We start from the raw sequence: 20,306 nt of genomic DNA, 5'->3' as shown, positions 1-20,306 counted from the left end.
CTTGTCTGTCTTTTTGTCTGTTTTTTTCTTTGTCTTTTTTTCTTTTTGTTTCTGTTTTTTCTTTGTCTATTTTTTCTTTTTGTCTGTGTGTTTTGTCTCTTTTTTCTTTTTTTTCCTTCTTTTTGTCTGTCTGTCTGTGTCTATCTGTTTTATAGATTATCTGACTCTCTTATGTCCTCCTCTATTTCTTTGTCTGTTATTGTGTCTTTGCATCTGTCCATCTGTTTATTTGTTTATTTTTGTGGTTGTCTTTCTATCTATCTCTCTGTCTGTACATGAGTGACTTTGGTCATCTATCTTTCTATTTGTTAGTGTGGTTCTTTCTTTCTTTCTTTCTTTCTTTCTTTCTTTCTTTCTTTCTTTCTTTCTTTCTTTCTTTGTGTTCTTTAATTCATATTATCATGTAATTATTGACAAGTTGCTGTGGTAGAAGAGGAATAAAACATTTCGCAACATGCTGTTCGTTATCAGAAAAGAATCACCTTTTAATAATCAGTTAAACCTTCCCATTGTTGATTGTTTTCCTAAATCAGCACTCCATGTCGTGTTTTATTCCTTCCATATCACCAGATTAATTGAACATGCAGGTTAGTAGACTGGATCTGGACTGGTTTCGGAGATCACATCTCTCTCTCTCTCACAGACTAAATAACTATTACAGGTTCTTGGGGGACAAACGTCATGTGATTTGTCAGATATTTTCTGATCCACTGAATAAACAGGATGAGATGAGCCCCTGAGTAAATAATTGTTGTTCTTTTGTAGGTGATCTACCCTCACCATTCAAAGCTCACAGAGAAAGAGGTAGGAGGTGTTTCTTTGTTTGTTTTGGGTTTTTTGTGTATTGTGTATCTTTTTGATAACCCTTTGTTAATTTTCCTGTTCACCGTTTCAGAAAATGAGCATCTGCTATTTGTCGTTTCCGGATTCAAATTCAGGTAAGATAAACACTTGTGGTCTGAAGTTTGCTATCTCTCTTCTTTATACGACGTTGAAGTGTGCATATTTGTGTGAACAGCTGGCGAGTTTGTACAAGACGTGTTATTTGTGCAGTGTTGCACATCACATCTGTCTCTCGAGCTTACATCAGAGACAGAGCAGAAAGTCCACAGTACAGATTACACACAGTCTGGACTGTCGCTACACACACGTCCGGGTTGGTTGGTATAGTCCATGTACGTGTTAAATGAATCCAGGTTTAGACGTGGGATGGAATATTTATCCGGGGGTTTCATTAGGGAAAGAGGCAGGGGGTGGAGCAATGTGTGTGATACCTGGGCCTGGTGCAGAAGGGGAGTGTGTGGGAGGGGGTATCCCTGTCCCGGTGGGGTCTCCCCCAGGAAATTTTCAGGTTTTAGATGCTCTCTGGTGCATTCTAGGCCCCAATTTCACTGCTGATAATGACCATCTTTATTGCTGATTTGTGGGTGTTTATCAGTTTCATGCACAAACTGATGTGTATGGCATAACATAATCCAAAATAACACGCTAGTGTAATCAAAAGCCTACACATGCAGTTGGAATGTCAGCCAATTGTAAAAACGTGAATTATTACCTAAACCTGTGTTGCTGAAATAAATAATTTGAGTATTAAACTAACCTGCAGAGAGAGAATGGCTTAATTATTTATATTTATTAATAATGAATATAATGCCACATCACTAAAGCGTAGAGTCCATATCTGTATGTTCCAGATCAAACCTGAAAACTATAAGTAGCATGATTAAAGCCGGGAGGGCTGTTCAGAGAACAGAATGCGTATAGCAGCTACTGCAGCTGTTCTCTATTCACCACAGTGTTGTAGTCAAGTCACTAGACCTCGAGTCGGAGTCCAGTCTCGAGTCCCCAGTGTTCAAGTTCAAATCATTAAAGGAGAACCGAAGGCAAATTTTTTATGATCAAAATTCTATTGAGCTCATTTTATTAAATACAGGAATGCATTTTTGATCGCTATTTTGTCGCTTCTATAGCAAGTTATGAGTGTTTGAAATATGCTCTGTAATATATCAGTCCAGGGGCGGCACGGTGGTGTAGTGGTTAGCGCTGTCGCCTCACAGCAAGAAGGTCCTGGGTTCGAGCCCCGGGGCCGGCGAGGGCCTTTCTGTGTGGAGTTTGCATGTTCTCCCCGTGTCCGCGTGGGTTTCCTCCGGGTGCTCCGGTTTCCCCCACAGTCCAAAGACATGCAGGTTAGGTTAACTGGTGACTCTAAATTGACCGTAGGTGTGAATGGTTGTCTGTGTCTATGTGTCAGCCCTGTGATGACCTGGCGACTTGTCCAGGGTGTACCCCGCCTTTCGCCCGTAGTCAGCTGGGATAGGCTCCAGCTTGCCTGCGACCCTGTAGAAGGATAAAGCGGCTACAGATAATGAGATGAGATGAGAATATATCAGTCCATATGTCAGAGTAATGACCGTAAGCGAGATTCACTGAGACCTGTGTGAGACATCGTAGGACGGAAGTAAAACGTACAGCGGAAATCAAAGTGACCAACATCTGCCAACGTTGTCAAAAGACGCGCGCGCCCTCTTTCGAATGCTGACGTAATCAAGCCGGAAGTTTTGTTTGTTTTGATAGCAATCAGGAAAGTTTAAAAAAAAGTAGGCAGTAATCGTCATTTAAACTCGTTCTACCTTACTATGTACCTGGATGACTGAGTATCTTCACGGATATATTTTTGTGCAATATTTCGTTTGGAAAACAGATTTCAAAATGGCGGCACGGACACCTGGCTGACACTTCACGTTTCGAAGTCTCGCACAAGTCTCGTGAAGATCGCGCGGATAAGCGACGCCTGCCGTGGACCAAACGAACTAAATTCAACACGGCTAAAAACCGAATAGGCCGATAAGTATAATATTTAATTGCGGTTAGTTGCCAATACAAGTCACAATATAAGGTTAGTAAAACCGAAAACGTAATTGAATAACGCGTTAATTAAGAAATAAAGCAAGTTTAAAAATGACTTCAGTTCCCCTTTAAGGAAAATTTCGAGTCGAGTCTGAGAACAAGACTCCATCTGCACCATTTGACGGTGGCTGTTGCTGCCTTTATTACCCCTTTTCCACCAAATCAGTTCCAGGGCTGGTTCGGGGCCAGTGCTGGGGCTGGTTCACAACTCGTTCAACTTGCGAGCCAGCTGGGAACCAGTTTGCTTTTCCATAGCTCGCGGTGCTAAGGGGAGCCACGTCATTACGTCGCTGTATACGTCAGTTACGTCGCTGTATACATCAGTTACGTCACTACGTTTGCATAAACCTTGGCGCGAATATCGAAGCAAAAACAACACGGAAGAAGCAGCAGCAGCAACAACAATAATAATAATGGATGACTTCGCATTTGTACAGCTGCTGTTTCTCGTCGCTTAAAAGTGGCAATCTTTCGCCGTCTTATTGTTGTTGGTCTTAACAACCCCCACCCGCTGACTATTTAGTATTTGGCTTCAAACTTGAAAAAAATTCACGGCCCACTAGATGGGGCTTCGCAGTCCACTAATGGGCTGTGGCCCAGTGGTTGAGAAACAGTGCTCTAAGGTACTTATTTGTACCTTTTATATACTGCTTGGGAACATATATGTACCTTTTTGGCCCTAAAAAGGTACACATGTACCCCTTTTCCACCAAATCAGTTCCAGAGCTGGTTCGGGGCCGGTGCTGGTTCACAACTCGTTCAACTTGCGAGCCAGCTGAGAACCAGTTTGCTTTTCCATAGCTCGCGGTGCTAAGGGAAGCCACGTCATTACGTCGCTGTATACGTCAGTTACGTCGTTGTATACGTCAGTTACGTCGCTACGTTTGCACAAACCTTGGCGCGAATACCGAAGCAAAAACAACACGGAAGAAGCAACAACAACAATAATAATAATAATAATAATAATAATAATAATGGATGACTTTGCGTTTGTACAGCTGCTGCTTCTCGTCGCTTAAAAATGGCGATCTTTCGCGGTCTTGTTATTGTTGTTGGTCTTAACAACTCCGCCCCCCGCTGACGTAAGCGGTTCTTTCCTCTGGCCCAGCAGAGAGTTGGTGCTAGCCTGGAACCGTTTTTTCTGGCCCCAGAGCCAGTTCTTTGTCAGTGGAAACAGAAAACCCGGTTCCAAACTAAGCACTGGCCCCGAACCAGCCCTGGAACTGCTTTGGTGGAAAAGGGGCATATGTGAAAGCGTCTCTGCTACTGTCTTGGACTAACGTTACTGCTCGACTGCCCCATTTTAGTTAATTGGCTACAGATAAAAAGCTTGTTCATTGCTCAGCAAGCCCCGCCCACTATCAGCAGCGCAAATAATGTGAGAGGGTTCATGTTACTAGCTAGTTCATCGCTCAGCAAGCAAGCCTCGCTATCAACAGAGCAATGAACATAGCGTGTCACTTCCTTCTCTGGGTGGAGTCTTACCAAATAAGGATTAAAGTTCGAGGTCGTCCCCGTCATCTCCTCGATAGTTCTTCTACATATGGAACACACAGCAGGGCATTTTTTTTTCCCACTGCACGAGAAGTCTGTAGAAGCAAAGCGGACAATCCTGGGGCTTCTTTCCAGGCATTTTAGCGCCGTTAACGTTAGTTTGTTCCTGAACATGACATATGAACAGGTGAACGTGTTTCTCTTGCACAAAATTAGTATAAAAATGAATGTAGATATCAATATAAATATCTTATTCTAAATTATTATGGCATGTTACAAAAAATAAGGAAAAAATCCAAATCCTTGTCTCAAATTTACAAGTCCGAATGCAGTTAATGCACAAGTCCAAGTCATCAGTGCTCAAGTTGCCCCTGGACCCTGTTGGGGGCCTAGGCAGTCCCCAGACCCTCTGCCCATATTTTAAGGACTGGATTTCAGTCCTCTTGTGATTTTCTCTTTTTCTGCCGGTCTCATGCCTAATATGCCATACGTGAACATCCAGGTCGAAGGATGGGTAAGATGGCGGCGGAATTCCTACCTGAAAACTTGCTCACGTACTCGTAGGTCGGGTCGTTGGTTCTTAACTGATATTAGTGTGTACGGAGTATTCAGGTTCAGCCAATCAGTATTCTTTTTCCACAATTCATTTTCTGGAAATCAGCTTCGGTTTTCATTTTCATGGTCCAATTTCAACCAGTCAGGTCGTGTTGAAAGACTCACCCCCACTCAGTCACCGTCGAATGACCACAGTATAACTTGTTTAGATGAGTCTTGACTTGTGAAATTAACAAAATTACTTTGTATGTTTGAACGTAGCAGTTATAATTCGTGCTCGTAACCAGGTGTAAAACATTTCCACCAAACACATCGGTGCTGCTTGACCATCGCTGGATTTACTGATTGGTTCATCTGTTTCTGTGAATCACGGTTTTAAAGCCCTTCCATGAAGCGCATCTCTGTCAGGGCCACTTTCCTCACTGCTGTTTACACAAGCAGATCGCGGAGTCTGATTACAGGAAGTGGACAGAACTGGACTGATGTGAATCATGAAATAATTCTTATTCTAAATTCAGATTGCGGTCAAGAGAAAAGTCGACATCCTTCATGAGCGTGTTCAGCAACGAGGCGACAAAACGGTTCAGAGAAAAGGTTTTTGTCGAGTCTCTAAACCCGACCTGAAGATTGGGGGTGGGGGTTACATCAGGAAAAAGCTTCCGGCAAATTAAAAAAATATTACAGCTGAATACGTAGGTATATGTAGGTGAATATTTTCACCTACATTTTTTTTCGCCTACATTGTTTAAAGGAGCTGACTGCAAAGTCATCTGAAATTTTTAAATTTTTTATTGTGTCTGGCATTTTCCTATTTCCTGCAAGAACAATATCATGTGGATGAGACGTGATCATTTTGATGTCCCGAGGGTTGCGTTTCTTCATTTTGGGACTGAATATCCTCCCTCTTGAGGTAAACAGTACGACCCTACGGAAACAGCCGAACGTGAGAAGCTTTAACTCAATCCTGAGATCGAGATGCTGACCTCTTCTGCTCCTCAGACTTGCCTGATCCATCCTGACGCCCTACGTCTGGCTGGAGTCTCATTACATCGCTCCTGTGGAGGACGGCCCCATATGGACCGTCGAAAGTCACACTTGGAAGACGCTCTGGACACTTACAGTAATGCTCTTATTGCTGAGGACTACAGCTGACTTGCTAAATTTCCGACTGCAGTTGTCATGAACAGTTTTGCACTCAAGTTTCCATCAGTTGAAGAGTTATAACATCAACGAAACTGACTTCATGTTAAAACTGTTAATGTTATAGTCATGTTGTCTGTTGTCGCCCAAATGAGGATGGGTTCCCTTTTGAGTCTGGTTCCTTTCGAGGTTTCTTCCTCATGTCGTCTGAGGGAGTTGTTCCTCGCCACCGTCGCCACAGGCTTGCTCATTGGGGATAGATTAGGGATAAAATTAGCTCATGTTGAAAGTCATTCAAATTATGTAAAGCTGCTTTGTGACAATCAGTGCGTTTACATGCACATCCAAATCGAGCTACTGTCGGTAATCGAGCTAAGGGTCCCAGCAGGGGTGCCAGAGAAATCCAATCTTAGATGCACACAAGGAAATCGAGCTATTGTGTGAGGTACATTGTGCACCCGAGCCACAGGTGGCGCTACACGCCCCATCGTGTTGGTACACTTCCGGTTGTCGTCATGAAGAAGAGCTATTCAAGAGTATAAACAAAGTTATCAGCAGTGTTGCCAGATACTGCTGACGTTTTCCAGCCCAAAACATGTTCAAATCCGCCAAAATGCACTTAAAACCGCCCAATCTGGCAACACTGGCAGTTCCGTGTTCACAAGTTCCGTGCTCAAGCTGTTAGGCTTGCTCTAACAGACTGTATGGCAACAAACTGTCCTGCGCAGACCACTGTTTTGTAAGACAACTTATTTTGCACAATTGTATATTTTTCTAAAGTCCATTTTTTGCTTACAATTTAACTTGTCTTAATAAACACACAAAGTTCAATTGTTTTGTTTTTATTGACATTCTTCAGATGTTGGATATATATACACACACACACACACACACAAATACAATGACTTATGTACACAATTCACAGCTATGCAACAGCTGTACAGATGTATTTGGTGATACAGTAAGTGAGCTAAATTTTAACAGTGCAAACAATGCCACAAAAAGAAAAGATTCATGCCGTTGTCATGATTCGTTGTCATGCCGACCGAGGCTGTTGTGTTTCCCGCTTGTGGTCTTGTCACTCGTCACTTCCGGAAGGGGCAGTGCTGAAGTAAGTAGCTCGACTACGTAGCTCGATAGGGTATACATGCACTAAGTAGCTCGGCTACAATCGCATAATCTAGGTCGCGTAGCTCGATTACGAGAAATCAAGTTCGGTTCGATTTCAGCCGAGCTAAGGTGTTTCCATGCCATTTAGAACTTCGATTTCAGTCGAGCAACGGCAGAAATTCGATTTTCTCTATGTGCATGTAAACGCACTGAATGTCTACTGCTAAAAGCGCTATACAAATAAACTTGACTTAACTAATTGGCATAACTATGGAACTGTGTCACACAAAGATGGCAACGTGCGGAAAACATCGTGACTCTGCATCGACCTCGGAGAGTTTTGAGTCGCAGGGATGTAATTTGTGGTTGACCTTCGCAAACAGATCCGTGAAACAAAAGACGAATATATCTTTTCTCTTTTACTGCTTTTGTGTTCGTTTCTTTCTCTATAAGATCAAAACATCAGGTGTAGAACCCCACACTCGCTCCTGTGGAGTCGAGCCCATGCATTTGAAGTCTAAAGCCCTGTGTCCAAAATCACTCCCTGTTCACTATATAGTGGACTATAGAGTGAGTTCGGCATTTTGTAGTGCGGTCCAAATGTATAGTGAGAATTATTACACCCTAGATAGTGCACTCATAGTATCCCACAATGCATCATGAAAAGTAGTGTACTACCGATGGTCACTAACCAAGCAATATCCCATCATGCATTGTGGTTACACTGAAAAAAAAAAGTGTGTTGGGGTGAACGGATGGATGGAGGAAGAAACGCATTATAAATTGACATTCAAGTACAATTAAAAATAGTAAGAGATTAGGAAATAAGCAGGGAATTAATCAAAAGCCTCAAATTTGATTTAATAAAAGGCAGCAGCAAAGAAGAGAGAAAATATCCAGCCTTGATTTAAAAGAACTGAAAGATGCAGCAGACACAAAATACTTTGTATTGATTAATGTAGATAATGCACTCAGTTTAATATGGATTTATCACAAAAATACATGTATGTATTTATTATTTTGAAAACTCACCAGCTGACTGATCTGGCACATTTTAAAGGGGAACTGAAGGCAATTTTTTTTTTTTTATTATTATTATCAGAATTCTGTTTCTCGTTTTATTAAATATAGGAATACATTTCTGACAGCTATTTTGTCGCTGCTATAGCAAGTTATGAGTGTTTGAAATATGCTCTGTAATATATCAGTCCATATGTCAAAGCATTGGCCGTAAACGAGATTCGTTGAGACCTGTGCGAGACATCGTAGGACGGAAGTAAAACGTGCAGCGCAAATCAAAGTGACCAACATCTGCCAACGTTGTCAAAAGACGCGCGCGCCCTCTTTCGAATGCTGACATAATCAAGCCGGAAGTTTTCCCTGTGTCCGAAATCGCTCCCTACTCACTATATCGGGCACTATATAGTGTGGACGCCATTTTGTAGCGCTGTCCGAAACCTTAGTGAGGATTATGTGGGAAATACGCTTATCACAAAAATACATGCGTGTATTTATTATTTTGAAAACCCACCAGCCGCCTGATCTGGCATGTTTTAATTGTGCGACAGTAATGACGTGAATACCAGCGCGACGGACGAGTCCTTATCCTGTCGTCTTTACAGCTCCTCTCTACTCCACGCTGGTTCGAAGTTGTATGGAATAATCTCCGTCACTGATGAAGCTGGCAAATCTCGAAGTTAAAGGACATGGGACATGGATTTTTTTTTCTGGGTATAATTATGTATAAAGGACATAAGAAATGCCATCTAAATCACTGCAGGGCGTCAAAAATGTGAAAATCATCACATTATTCAACTTTTTTTATACATCAGCGTAAAACAATGATTCGTTAATGAGCTAAGCGGTCACGTGACCCGTGACGTCACAAAAACTTTCCAAGGAGCCAGCGCTTGGGAATCTAATGTAAACAGGTTACCGAAATGGACACCATCGACAGTGACATTCCCGATGTTTCACAGAGATGTGAAGTTAGACCCTATCAATTCGACCCGATAGCTGGAAATTCACATGAACATGGATCTTGTATTTACTCTGACGGGTCAGATGATTGAGAGTGAGAGTTCATTCAATCCTCATGAAACTGAAAGCGGTCGGCTTGATAACACTTCCTGGTAAGTTAAAAACAATTCTGCTCAAAGGCTAATGATCTGTTGAAAGAAGTATTATTTTTGTATCATACACTGAAAGTTCATCATAGATCTAGCTAAAGTCCGTTGCAAGCTAGTTTTTTTTTGCTGATATTTTTCGAGATTGATTGAGATACAATGCTTCCAGAGTCCGAGATGAAAACATTCAAAATGGCGAAACGAGTCAGAATTATGATGATCAATAATTGATACACCCAAATTTATAATACTAATCCTTACCTCGGCTTTCAGTCGCTTAGCGAATGCACCTCGGCATTTTTCCGCATGAGGCCCATGGTAAAACCACACTTCCAGGAGGGGCTGCCGTCTGCCTCCCAAGCCGGCCGAGAGCGCTCCTCGTCGGGCACGGCCAGGCGGGCGAATGCCCTGGTCCGTCCGCCCTGTCTAAAAAATAATGGTACAACTCCGAGTGAAGGTATCAATGCGCTGTCGAAGTGCGCAGGTGTTAGTACGCCTGTTATTATAGTGCGGACTTTCCATAGCATAGAAAATCGCCACGTTTCAATTTGTGTAACTGAACTTGTTTCATGTCACTGGTCATATAAACCTATGTAAACAGGAAAAACGCGGAAGAGTTTGGTCGCATCTAACTACAGCCCCAAAAAATACCGTTGGCCATGCTGAGCCTAGCTACATTGCTAACAGGAGTGACAGCGCGTCTGACTGACTGGGAGGTCGCAATACACCATGATGTTCAATGTACGTTAAACACTCTAAAAACGAAACAATTTTCTTGTCATCCAAGACACAAAAACTATTTTGTCGCATTCGTCATCATCACGATTCACACTTCTCCATATTCATCTACCCGCTTGTGCTGTGCCCGAAAGTTTTTGTGACGTATGATCACGTGACAGCGGCTCTTCCGGTTGTAAAATATGCATATCGGAGCTCGAGCAGAAATGCCATATAATCATCACGAATATAATGATTTTGCTGAATTTAATAGATAATTTTGTATTTGTTGATACAATTATTTCATATTTTTAATGGAAAGAAACTGATATAGCGTGCATTTATGTTTCATGTCCCATGTCCTTTAATCTAAATTGGAATGATGTGGCGATCTGGCTGCTGTGTAAACAGTTTTCAAAATGGCGGCGCTGACACTTTACGTTTGAAGTCTCGCACAAGTCTCGTGAAGCTCACATAGATAAGTGACGCCTGCCGTGGACCAAACGAACTACATTCAACATGGCTAAAAACCGAAAAGGCCGACAAGTGTAATATAATATGTCAATACAAGTCACGATATAGGGTTAATAAAACCGAAAACGTAATTGAATAACATGTTAATTAGGAAATAAAGCAAGTTTAAAAATGACTTCAGTTCTCCTTAAATTGTGCGACAGTAATGACGTAAATAACAGCGTGGCGGAGTAGTGTCCGAAAGTGGGGTGTTTTTTTTTTTTTTTTTTTAACCAATGAGCTCACTATGTAGTCCTAGAATTCACTATATAGTGAGTAGTGAAGAAGTGAGTGATTTCAGACACAGGGTAAGGTAGCTAAGTACTAGCTAGAATGATTTATGCCGCTTTTCCACTACCAACGCGGCTGAGTTGTGCTGAGTCGAGCTGAGTGGGGCTGTTGGAGTTGCATTTCGACTACAACTGCGCTGAACCGTGCTGGCTGGAAGTGGGTGGACACATTGGGTGGAGTTAGCGAAAGTGGGTGGACGTCACGTGATGTCGTTAGGCGGCACAAACTGTGACATCAATGACCTTTTAAGCGGTAGTCTCACGACCCGGATAGTAACCAATAAACATGGAGTCGTTAGTGTTGCTGGTCTTGGTGCTGTGGCTTGTTGTCACCGACAACGCCAACAGGTACTGGCAAGAGCAGAAATTCTCGTAATTCTTCTTCTTCCGGGTTTACGGTGTTTACAGATCCCAGCGTGCTCGCGGGGCGTGTGTGGGCATGTGAGGACACTCCTCCTCACCAATCAGTGCACAGGGGAGTGTCTGCTCACGCCCCTAGCCCCACTCGGCTCGGTTTGGCTCGCTTCAGCCCCACTCCAAAACCGTGCGAGTTTTGGGTGCTGAGCAGGGCTGAAGCGAGCTGAGTCGTGCTGTTCTGAGGTAGTCGAAACGCGAGCCGTGTCGGGCTGAAGTGAGCTGAAAAAGGGTAGTGGAAAAGGGCCATTAGTTATCTATCCAGAAAAATGACATCATCTAACCTTGCTCTATCTTGCAGTTGCACTCACTGGGCAGGATTTCCTTTACTTTTCAGCTGGCTTTTAGCTGGAGGGAGAGCTGAGTCCGCCATGTTTGCTCAAGCCGATTTGTTTTGGTTAAAAGTAGGTCAAACACGCCCCATGGTGGTCACATGATATTGTTACTCGCTTTCTTCAGCAATCTTCGGAATCGTAAAATGCGTGATGCTTTTTATCTCAGCGAAACATTTACACATAGGATACACGCTATGTTTAGCAGCACAACATCTCGAAACTCGAACAGCAACAAAAATGGAACATTTTACGCAGAATTCAACTTTGCATTCAGAACCGTTTGTCTTTTTGTCTCAAGGGTTTCCTCCGGGTGCTCCGGTTTCCCCCACAGTCCAAAGACATGCAGGTTAGGTTAACTGGTGACTCTAAATTGACCGTAGGTGTGAATGTGAGTGTGAATGGTTGTCTGTGTCTATGTGTCAGCCCTGTGATGACCTGGCGACTTGTCCAGGGTGTACCCCGCCTTTTGCCCGTAGTCAGCTGGGATAGGCTCCAGCTCGCCTGCGACCCTGTAGGACAGGATAAAGCGGCTACAGATAATGGATGGATGGATTTGTCTCAAGGGTGTACAAACTTCTGCACTCATCTGCATCACAAATAATAAATTAGTTTTATAAATTAGTAAGCATTAAATTGTGAAATAGGAGTTATTTGAAATATTTCTGAAATTAGTTTTATACGTTCTATAATAGGAAAGAGTTAATACGGAGTGTGTTTAACGTGCTGTTTTGAGAGTCATCTTATTTATACGCTCGAGGGTGTCAGCATTTGCGTAGTAGGAGTGTGTAATGAGCTCTTTATTAGAGTAAACACACACGTACACATGACCGAGTGTATGCTGTTGTATTTGTATAGTGACTGGAGGCTCGTTATGATCAGATGTTGTTCTGTAGCAGAGCTCCTCCTCCTCCGCAGTGTCGTATTGATCAGAGCGTTGTCTTACTGAAATACGATAATGGAGCGTTCTTGTGCTTGCCCTGTTTCTTCTACAGAGCGTTTTTATGATCAATGGAGGGGAAGCGGAGCAGGGTAGAGGGTGTGTGAGGGTGTCCGCGATGTCCACAAGCAGTTCGGATCTCGGCTTTTAGCTTGTTAAGTGATGGTTCGATGTACTATTTTAAACCTTGCAGGCAAACTCATGTGGTGAATAAACCCAGTTATCGTTATAGCTTTATTTCAGAGTCCAAAACAAAAAAGTGGGTTGGAAATATGATGGCAGGAATTAGAGGATGGGTCGAGCTGTGCAGCAAAACCCATCTGATCCATCCAGGTGTCCTATAATCCTGTCATCTAATAGTCTAAATCAGGGATGCCATGGTTACGGCCCGCGGGCCGGAAGTGGCCCGATTGGACATCACATCCGGCCCGTGGTTGATATGGGAGAGCCATTTTTTAATTAAAAAATTTAATAAAATAAACTTTCATCTAATGGTTTTTCCTTTAAAAAATTCAATCTGACGTTTTATTTTTATTCAATTTTCGTGGAACTATTTCAGTTTGTCTTTTGCTGCTGCCCGCCTCACCTGCTGCAGCGCGTGCGCTGACCAGGATGTTAGCCTACGGACTAACATCCTGATGCAAATGGAAATGATTGAACTGCAGTGTTGCGCGCCGTTGAAGGATAAGTACGCATCTGTTGCAATCGAATCATTCTACAAATACTTGCCGCCAGAGTACCCAGTTATGACGGCATTTGCAGGCAAAATATTGTGTATGTTCGGGACAACATATTTATGTGAGCAGGCCTTTTCTGTGATGAATATTAATAAATCGAAACTGCGTAATCGCCTGACACACGAACATCTCAATGACGTTATGAAAATAGCCACAGCCCAGAACCTGTCCCCCAATGTCGACAAGTTAGTGAAAGTTAAAAGGTGTCTAGCTTCGACAAGTAAAATGTAGCTGAAGTAGGTTTGTCTTCCCATTCATCATATTCCTGTGTGATATGGTTGGGAGGGAATAAAATGGGTTGGATTTTACTGATTGTATGCTGTACAGTAGGCTAATGTCATAGGCATGGGTTTGTGAAAATGTGGGTTGGAGTTGTATGACTGGCAAAGGAAACGTGCCATCTGTTGTTGAGCCAATTAGTCATATCTGGCTTTTTTCAAGAACCTTACATTTTTCTACTGAATATTAAGTCACTTTGCTTATTTTTTGGATTGCTTTGTTCTGGCACTTATTTCTGCGACTTGTTTAGGAGTGTTTGGCCTTGACTTTTTTAATTGGCCTAATTTTGGCCTAACAGTGCTTTTATGTGTAAGCCTTCAATAAATATGTTCAAAATGATTTACAGTTTACTCTTGTGTTATTTGTAGAAAATGTGTTGGCATTGGCACCTAGTCTATTTTGTTGCATTTCTAATTTATAAATGTGGACTACTTGCATGGATATGTCCGTGTCACATTTTCAAAGGGTAAATATCTGCTATGTAATTGTATGTCTCATTCACTACGTTTACATGCACATAGAGAGAATCGAATTTCTGCCGTTGCTCGACTGAAATCGAAGTTCAAAATGCCATGTATATACCTTAATTCGGCTGAAATTGAACCGAACTTGATTTCTCGGAATCGAGCTACACGACCTAGTTTATGCGATTTCTGCCGAGCTATTTTGTGCATGTATACCCTATCGAGCTAGTTGTCGAGCTACTTCCGGAAGTGACGAGTGACGAGACCACAAGCAGGAAACACAACAGCCTCGGTCGGCATGACAACGAATCATGACAACGGCATGAATCTTTTCTTTTTGTGGCATTGTTTGCACTGTTAAAATTTAGCTCACTTACTGTATCACCAAATACATCTGTACAGCTGTTGCATAGCTGTGAATTGTGTACATAAACAAGTCATTGTATTTGTGTGTGTGTGTTTATATGTCCAACATTTGAAGAATGTCAATAAAAACAAAACAATTGAACTTTTTGTGTGTTTATTAAGACATAAGTTAAATTGTAAGCAAAAAAATATTTTTTTGTAAGCAAAAAATGGACTTTAGAAAAATATTATTGTGCAAAATAAGTTGTCTTACAAAACAGTGGTCTGCGCCAGACAGTTTGTAGCCATAGTCTAAAAAAAAAAAAAAGCCTAACAGCTTGAACACGGAACTGCTAGTGTTGCCAGATTGGGGGTTTTAAGTGCATTTTAGCGGAATTGAACACGTTTTGGGCTGGAAAACGTCAGCAGTATCTGGCAACACTATAAGCTCTTCTTCATGATGACAACCGGAAGTGTACCAACACGATGGGGCGTGTAGCGCCACGTGTGGCTCGGGTGCACAATGCACCTTGCACAATAGCCCGATTTCACTTGTGCATGTAGGATTGGATTTCTCTGGCACCCCTGCTGGGACCCTTTGCTCGATTACCAACAGCAGCTTGATTTGGACGTGCATGTAAACGTACTGATTGTGAGGCTATTGTGGTGCCAATACAATTCCTTTTTGATGTGTTGTTGGCATCATTTTAAAAACAGTATATCCATGTGTTGAGTTACCTAAGGTGTAATTCGGCTCCCGAGGTCCCACTTAAAAAAATCTGGCCCCCTAACCAATTTCACCCTGGCATAGCTAGTATAATTAATAATTAATTTGTGATGACGAGCTTTCACTGGTTGACGGAAAGAGCACTGTCATTTCGCCGGTTTGTTTACATTCTAAGCGGAAATGATTTTGTCGGACGTTTTGTATAAAATTATTTATTGAATTTGCAAAAAGTAAAACTAAAAATGCTGTTTCTCAAAATCCACTGAATGCGGATAGAATAAAACGCGGATAGAATAAAACAGTTATTCCAACTCGGTGCTACGCGCTTCGTCGGCTGTCAGCTTGTGTACGACTTGATTTCGAGAAATAACTGTTAAATGTTTGCGTAATATGGCTGTTCAAGTGTCACAGCGAGTGGGTTTGTTGGCGTGACTCTCCAAACAGGAAGGACACCTCGTCCTTACTCGCTTTCCATAAGAGACTTGAGAGACACAGAGAGCAGGCTGTAATGAAGCAGTTATTCTGATACGTTAAAGGCATCACCAGTGTTTTATAGTGTATGAGATGTTCGGGATTATTTTTTTTTTTCTCTTTAAATACCCGAATAACTATACTAGTTTAGGACGATGGCGTGGCATCCATCGTCCACAATCCAGTTAAATCGTATCTCCTCCGTCAGTGCTCCACGGATTTCTGTTCCAATTGTTTTGTTTGAAAGAACTCAATTTTCTGCACAAAACTTGGTTGCTGTTTTGTCCAATTTTTTGCTAATGAGTGACTAATTAGGCCAAAGTAAAGATTTTTCCAGGCCTCTCACTAGAATTTTATCTCCTTTCTCATTTCTTATCGGATTCCAGTTCTGAGCGATGGTCGGTTTGTTTGTTTTGGGTCGATCTTCCCTCGAGGAGTGACGGATTTCAGTTCTGATTGTTTTGTTTGAAAGAACTCGTCCTTCTGCACAACACTTGGTCATTGTATTGTCAAATTTTTGCTAACGAGCTGCTAATCAAGTCAACTTCACGAATTTTGGGACTTCTCATGAGAATTGTATTTCCTCTCGCAGTTCTGATCAATGTTTTGGGCCATTATTAAAAAATGTTCTGTTTCCGGTCCACCAGCCGGGTGAGTGCCGTTTGTGCGGTTGAATTTTTTTTTTTTTTAACGCCAGTTTTTCGACATTTTTTTTCGGGTTCGTAAATCTAAAATCGAACTTGACATTTACGCATTCCCAGAGCTTTCCACTAAGGCTCATGCTAGCCAGCCATGACAAATAAGTAGCCAGCCTGGGGGAGTAAACACAAAATAAACTCCTGTGCACGCAGTTCCCAGGATTAAATGTATTTTCCACAGACCATTTATTTATTCACTTTACTCAAATACAAAGTAAAATGGCAGTAAATCTTCTTTCTTTTCTTGCGTATTGCATCATGAGGCGTTCCTGGCTTGTAAATCTCTTATTTTCGGTGCATGACACATTCACGCAACTGAACATGCTATGAATTAACAACGACAACGGTCTGCAGTGGGGCTACACAATTACACACTCAGCCAACATTTCTCCATTTGTGTATGCAAATACACTCCAACCACTCAGCTTGGTTTCATTTACAACCAACGGTGTCTTTTGATGCCAGCACGTAATTGAACGAGAGAAGACTGGTTTACCGGAGACTAAATAAGCGTTATCTCTGCTTCTGTTCCCTCCGACACACTACTGCCTCTGCCGAGTGCGCGCACACACCGCATGTCGGGGCCGCGGATGAGTTACTCTCCCTTGATCAACGAAGTCGGCGGGGAATTTGTGGTTATTATCGGTACAAACAGCGCGAATCATAACTTAAATGAGTGCGGTTCAGTTTGGCATTATTGTCAGTCCGTTAGATAAACATTTAATTTTATTAAAATCGAAAATTAATATTTAGAGCCTGTGGGCTACAAAAATAATAGTCATTAAAGTAGCCGGCTGGACTTAATTGTATGGCCGGCAGCCGGCACTTGTGGAAAGCCCTGCATTCCGCACAGAATATAGAATCGAATCAGGTCTGCGCATGCGCCGTGCGGCACAAAAAAATGGCAGCCACCATGAAGGAAGGCGATCCGGAGTTTTCAAACATTTGCTTAAGTGTGAAATCGCAAAATGGTATTCTAGAGAACAACAAAATAGTAAAGATTCAGAAAAACAAATCATTCAGTGATCATTTTAATAGTGTAATTTCATCCGAACTCAGCCTAACGGTCGATTTAGAACTACAAAAAGTCCGTGTGTCGGACAGTTTAAGTACCTTTTGTAAAAGTTTTGCAAATGTTGCAGTCAGCATTTAAAATGCTAACTTAGTTTTTGTACAAGTTTCAGTTGATTAAACCGTCATATTTTATTAAATGTGTCTGCTTTTGTAATAAAGTACTGAAAGAAAAGGCAAACACAGCATTGCGATTTCTTATCCATTCATATATATATATATATATATATATATATATATATATATAATAAAAAATCCCTCCCTCCCGACTGAATTTTTTTTTGCTCACCCGGTGGACAGGAAACGGATTTTTTTTTAAGGATGGCCTTGGGTCGATCTTCCCTCGGGGAATAAAACTTGGTCATTTGGTTGTTGATTTTCTTGTTGTAAACAATATTTATTTTCAGTTAAATCGTATCTTCTCCTTCAGTTCTCAATGGATTTCATTTCTGATTTCTTTCAAATAAAACACTCAACCTTCTGCACAACACTTGGTCATTGTATTGTCAATTTTTTGCAAACAAATTAGTAATCAGGTCAACTTTAATACATTTTCTTCTGACTGGAATTGCATCTCCTCTCATTTATCATGCAAATTCAGTCCTGGTTGATGTTTTGGGTCGATCTTCCTTCGGGGAACAAAATTTCGTCCTTTGCTGATTTTTCCTGTTGTAACCAGTTTGTGGTGGAGGTTGGTCCTCTCTCACATTTCAGTTCTGTTTGATGTTTTGGTCGTCGTGGTTGTTTTGATGGCAGGCCAGATGAGCTCCTACGTCCTTGACGTTCTGGTTATAGTGTTCAGCTGTTCAAAAATATTTTGCTGAAGTAATGGCAAATTCATGTCATAGCACCACTGCGAGTTGTTTATTATTATTATTTTTCCAAAGGATTTTTTTTAATATTGAATGAATAAGCAAAGGAGAAAGACTTGGAGTCATGTTTGATGTGCTCAGTTTAGATCCTGTGTGTCATTTTATTTTAATTTTGTACTCCATTCAATCTTTCGCATTGCTTTGACTTTATGAAAATGGTTTCTCTTCCAATAGTGTAGTCTGTTCTTCTGTTGCTTTGCGTTTCTCTTGGGAAAATCCTGGGTGTGGATTCCCAGTGTGTGAAATGCTTAAAAAAGGGAAAAAATATTGAAGTATTGGCCCGAGGTTGGTTCCAGTTCTGTATTAAATGACCGAACTGGATGGGATTGGTCTGTCTATAAGCATTATAAAAACGCTCATTTTTATAGACCTTGCTGTTAGTTGATGAGGTAATCCATCCGTCACGCCCACTAATTTAGACCACACACACAAGCCCATTGTCCACTGTTTGACCCCTCCGAACAGTCAGGAGGTCACTCCTCGACCCACAGCTCATAATCAGAACAAGCCTTTTCTCCAAATCCTCCACCCAAGGAATGCCGAGTGCTGACGTCGGACCAAGTTCTTTTGTTTAACTTTCACCATCACCAAAACGCATCCTGCTCCGCTTGACGCTTGATGATCTCCAGGGCTGGAATGTAGGAAGGGCAGGGCACAAATTCAAGCTGCTCTGATCTACACACAGCTTCAAAGCTGACCTGGACATCCCCGAAGGCAAGATTTATTCCTAAAGTGTGGAAGATGAGGAACGCTGATTGGACAAGAAACAGACAGTTAAATCTTAGTTTTAAAAAAATCCCTCACGTAGACTTCTGGATCTTTTGGATTAATCAAGATCAGGTCAGAGTTTTCGAACATCATGATCAGAATCACAACGGCTCTTATGGACGATTACGGTCTGTCCAGCTTCTTCAGCGCCTTTTTCAGAGAAAGGGGAGGAGCCAAAATGTAGCCTACAGCGTATGACTTTGTGAAGTTTGAGCTGATACCCATCTAGGGCTGTGCGATATATCGAATATACTCGATATATCGCGAAAATTCTGTGTGCGATACATAAAATTATTATATCGTAACTATCGAGTATTTTATGGTCATCTTCCGACTTGTGTTTGTTTAAAACCTTTCCCGGTGGTTTTCTCTCTGTCCCTCAGGCAGTAACGTGAGAGGCTGCCTAAGGGTAAAGAAAACAATAACGTCACGCACTCGCCAACCAATCCCGGGCGATATCTCGGTGCTGAAAGGAACTTCCGGGAAGATTTTCTAGTTTCGGTTGTGTTGCCAGATTGGGCGGTTTTAAGTGCATTTTGGCGGGTTTTGAACATATTTTGAGCTGGAAAACGTTAGCAGTATCTGGCAACACTGCCGGCGGGAAGATTTCCTAGTTTCGGTTTACAGCGCTGACTCAGTTCGTGCAATCGCTGGTGTTGCATAGGCTACCGTGTAAGCTCTGGCAATTTCAGCGACAAATTACTTCCTAAAAGAACTAGTAAGGGGTCAGTCAACTGGCATTTTTTGGATATCGCGAGGAGGACGTGGAACAGCAAATGCCAGTTTGTAAAGTGTGCAAAAAAAAAACCAACCTGTCATCACGAAAGGCAGCAGCACTACAAATATGTTCCATCACCTGAAAACTCACCCGGTACAGTATGAAGAGTCTCTTAAACTCCCAACTACTTGCTCACGAGCTAAAACCCCCCACAAGCTAAACAAATGACCATAGCGGCCTCGTTCTCCAAAGCCACCCCATATGAGAAAACGAGTCCGAGATGGAGAGCTATAACAGATGCAGTCACTAACTTCATTGCCAAAGACATGATCCCAATTAGTATAGTGGAAAAACCAGGCTTCCAAAAATTACTAAACACACTCGATCCCAAACATGAGTTGCCTGGTCGCAGACATTTTACAGAGAAGGCAATACCGGAATTATACACATCTGAGAGGCAGAGCCAGAAAACATTCAGTTCAAAAGTGTGCAAAGAGAAAAATGATGTTTTGCAGATCTCTCTCTTCTCTCCCTCAATCTCTTTCTCTATTGTGAATGTTCCAGTGGTTCTCAGTAGTCAGGTTAATAGCTTGGAGATCTGTTTTTTAAAATAATTTA

The 20,306-nt window shown here is 41.9% G+C and overlaps 1 protein-coding gene across 3 annotated transcripts in view; it reads left to right on the top strand.

The window, feature by feature from the left end:
* dennd6aa (DENN/MADD domain containing 6Aa) overlaps positions 1-20,306 on the top strand; it is a 77,013-nt gene that overhangs the window by 1,903 nt on the left and 54,804 nt on the right. For all 3 annotated transcript variants that reach the window (XM_060910303.1, XM_060910301.1, XM_060910302.1), the window contains exons 2-3: positions 766-804; positions 896-938. In XM_060910303.1, coding sequence (XP_060766286.1) covers positions 766-804; positions 896-938 — 82 coding nt within the window. The remainder of the gene's footprint in view (positions 1-765; positions 805-895; positions 939-20,306) is intronic.

Source organism: Neoarius graeffei, chromosome 26 (genome assembly GCF_027579695.1).
Source record: "Neoarius graeffei isolate fNeoGra1 chromosome 26, fNeoGra1.pri, whole genome shotgun sequence".
Lineage (NCBI taxonomy): Eukaryota > Metazoa > Chordata > Actinopteri > Siluriformes > Ariidae > Neoarius > Neoarius graeffei.
The sequence above is the reverse complement of the archived record's forward strand: the minus strand, read 5'-3'. Positions and strand labels throughout refer to the sequence as shown.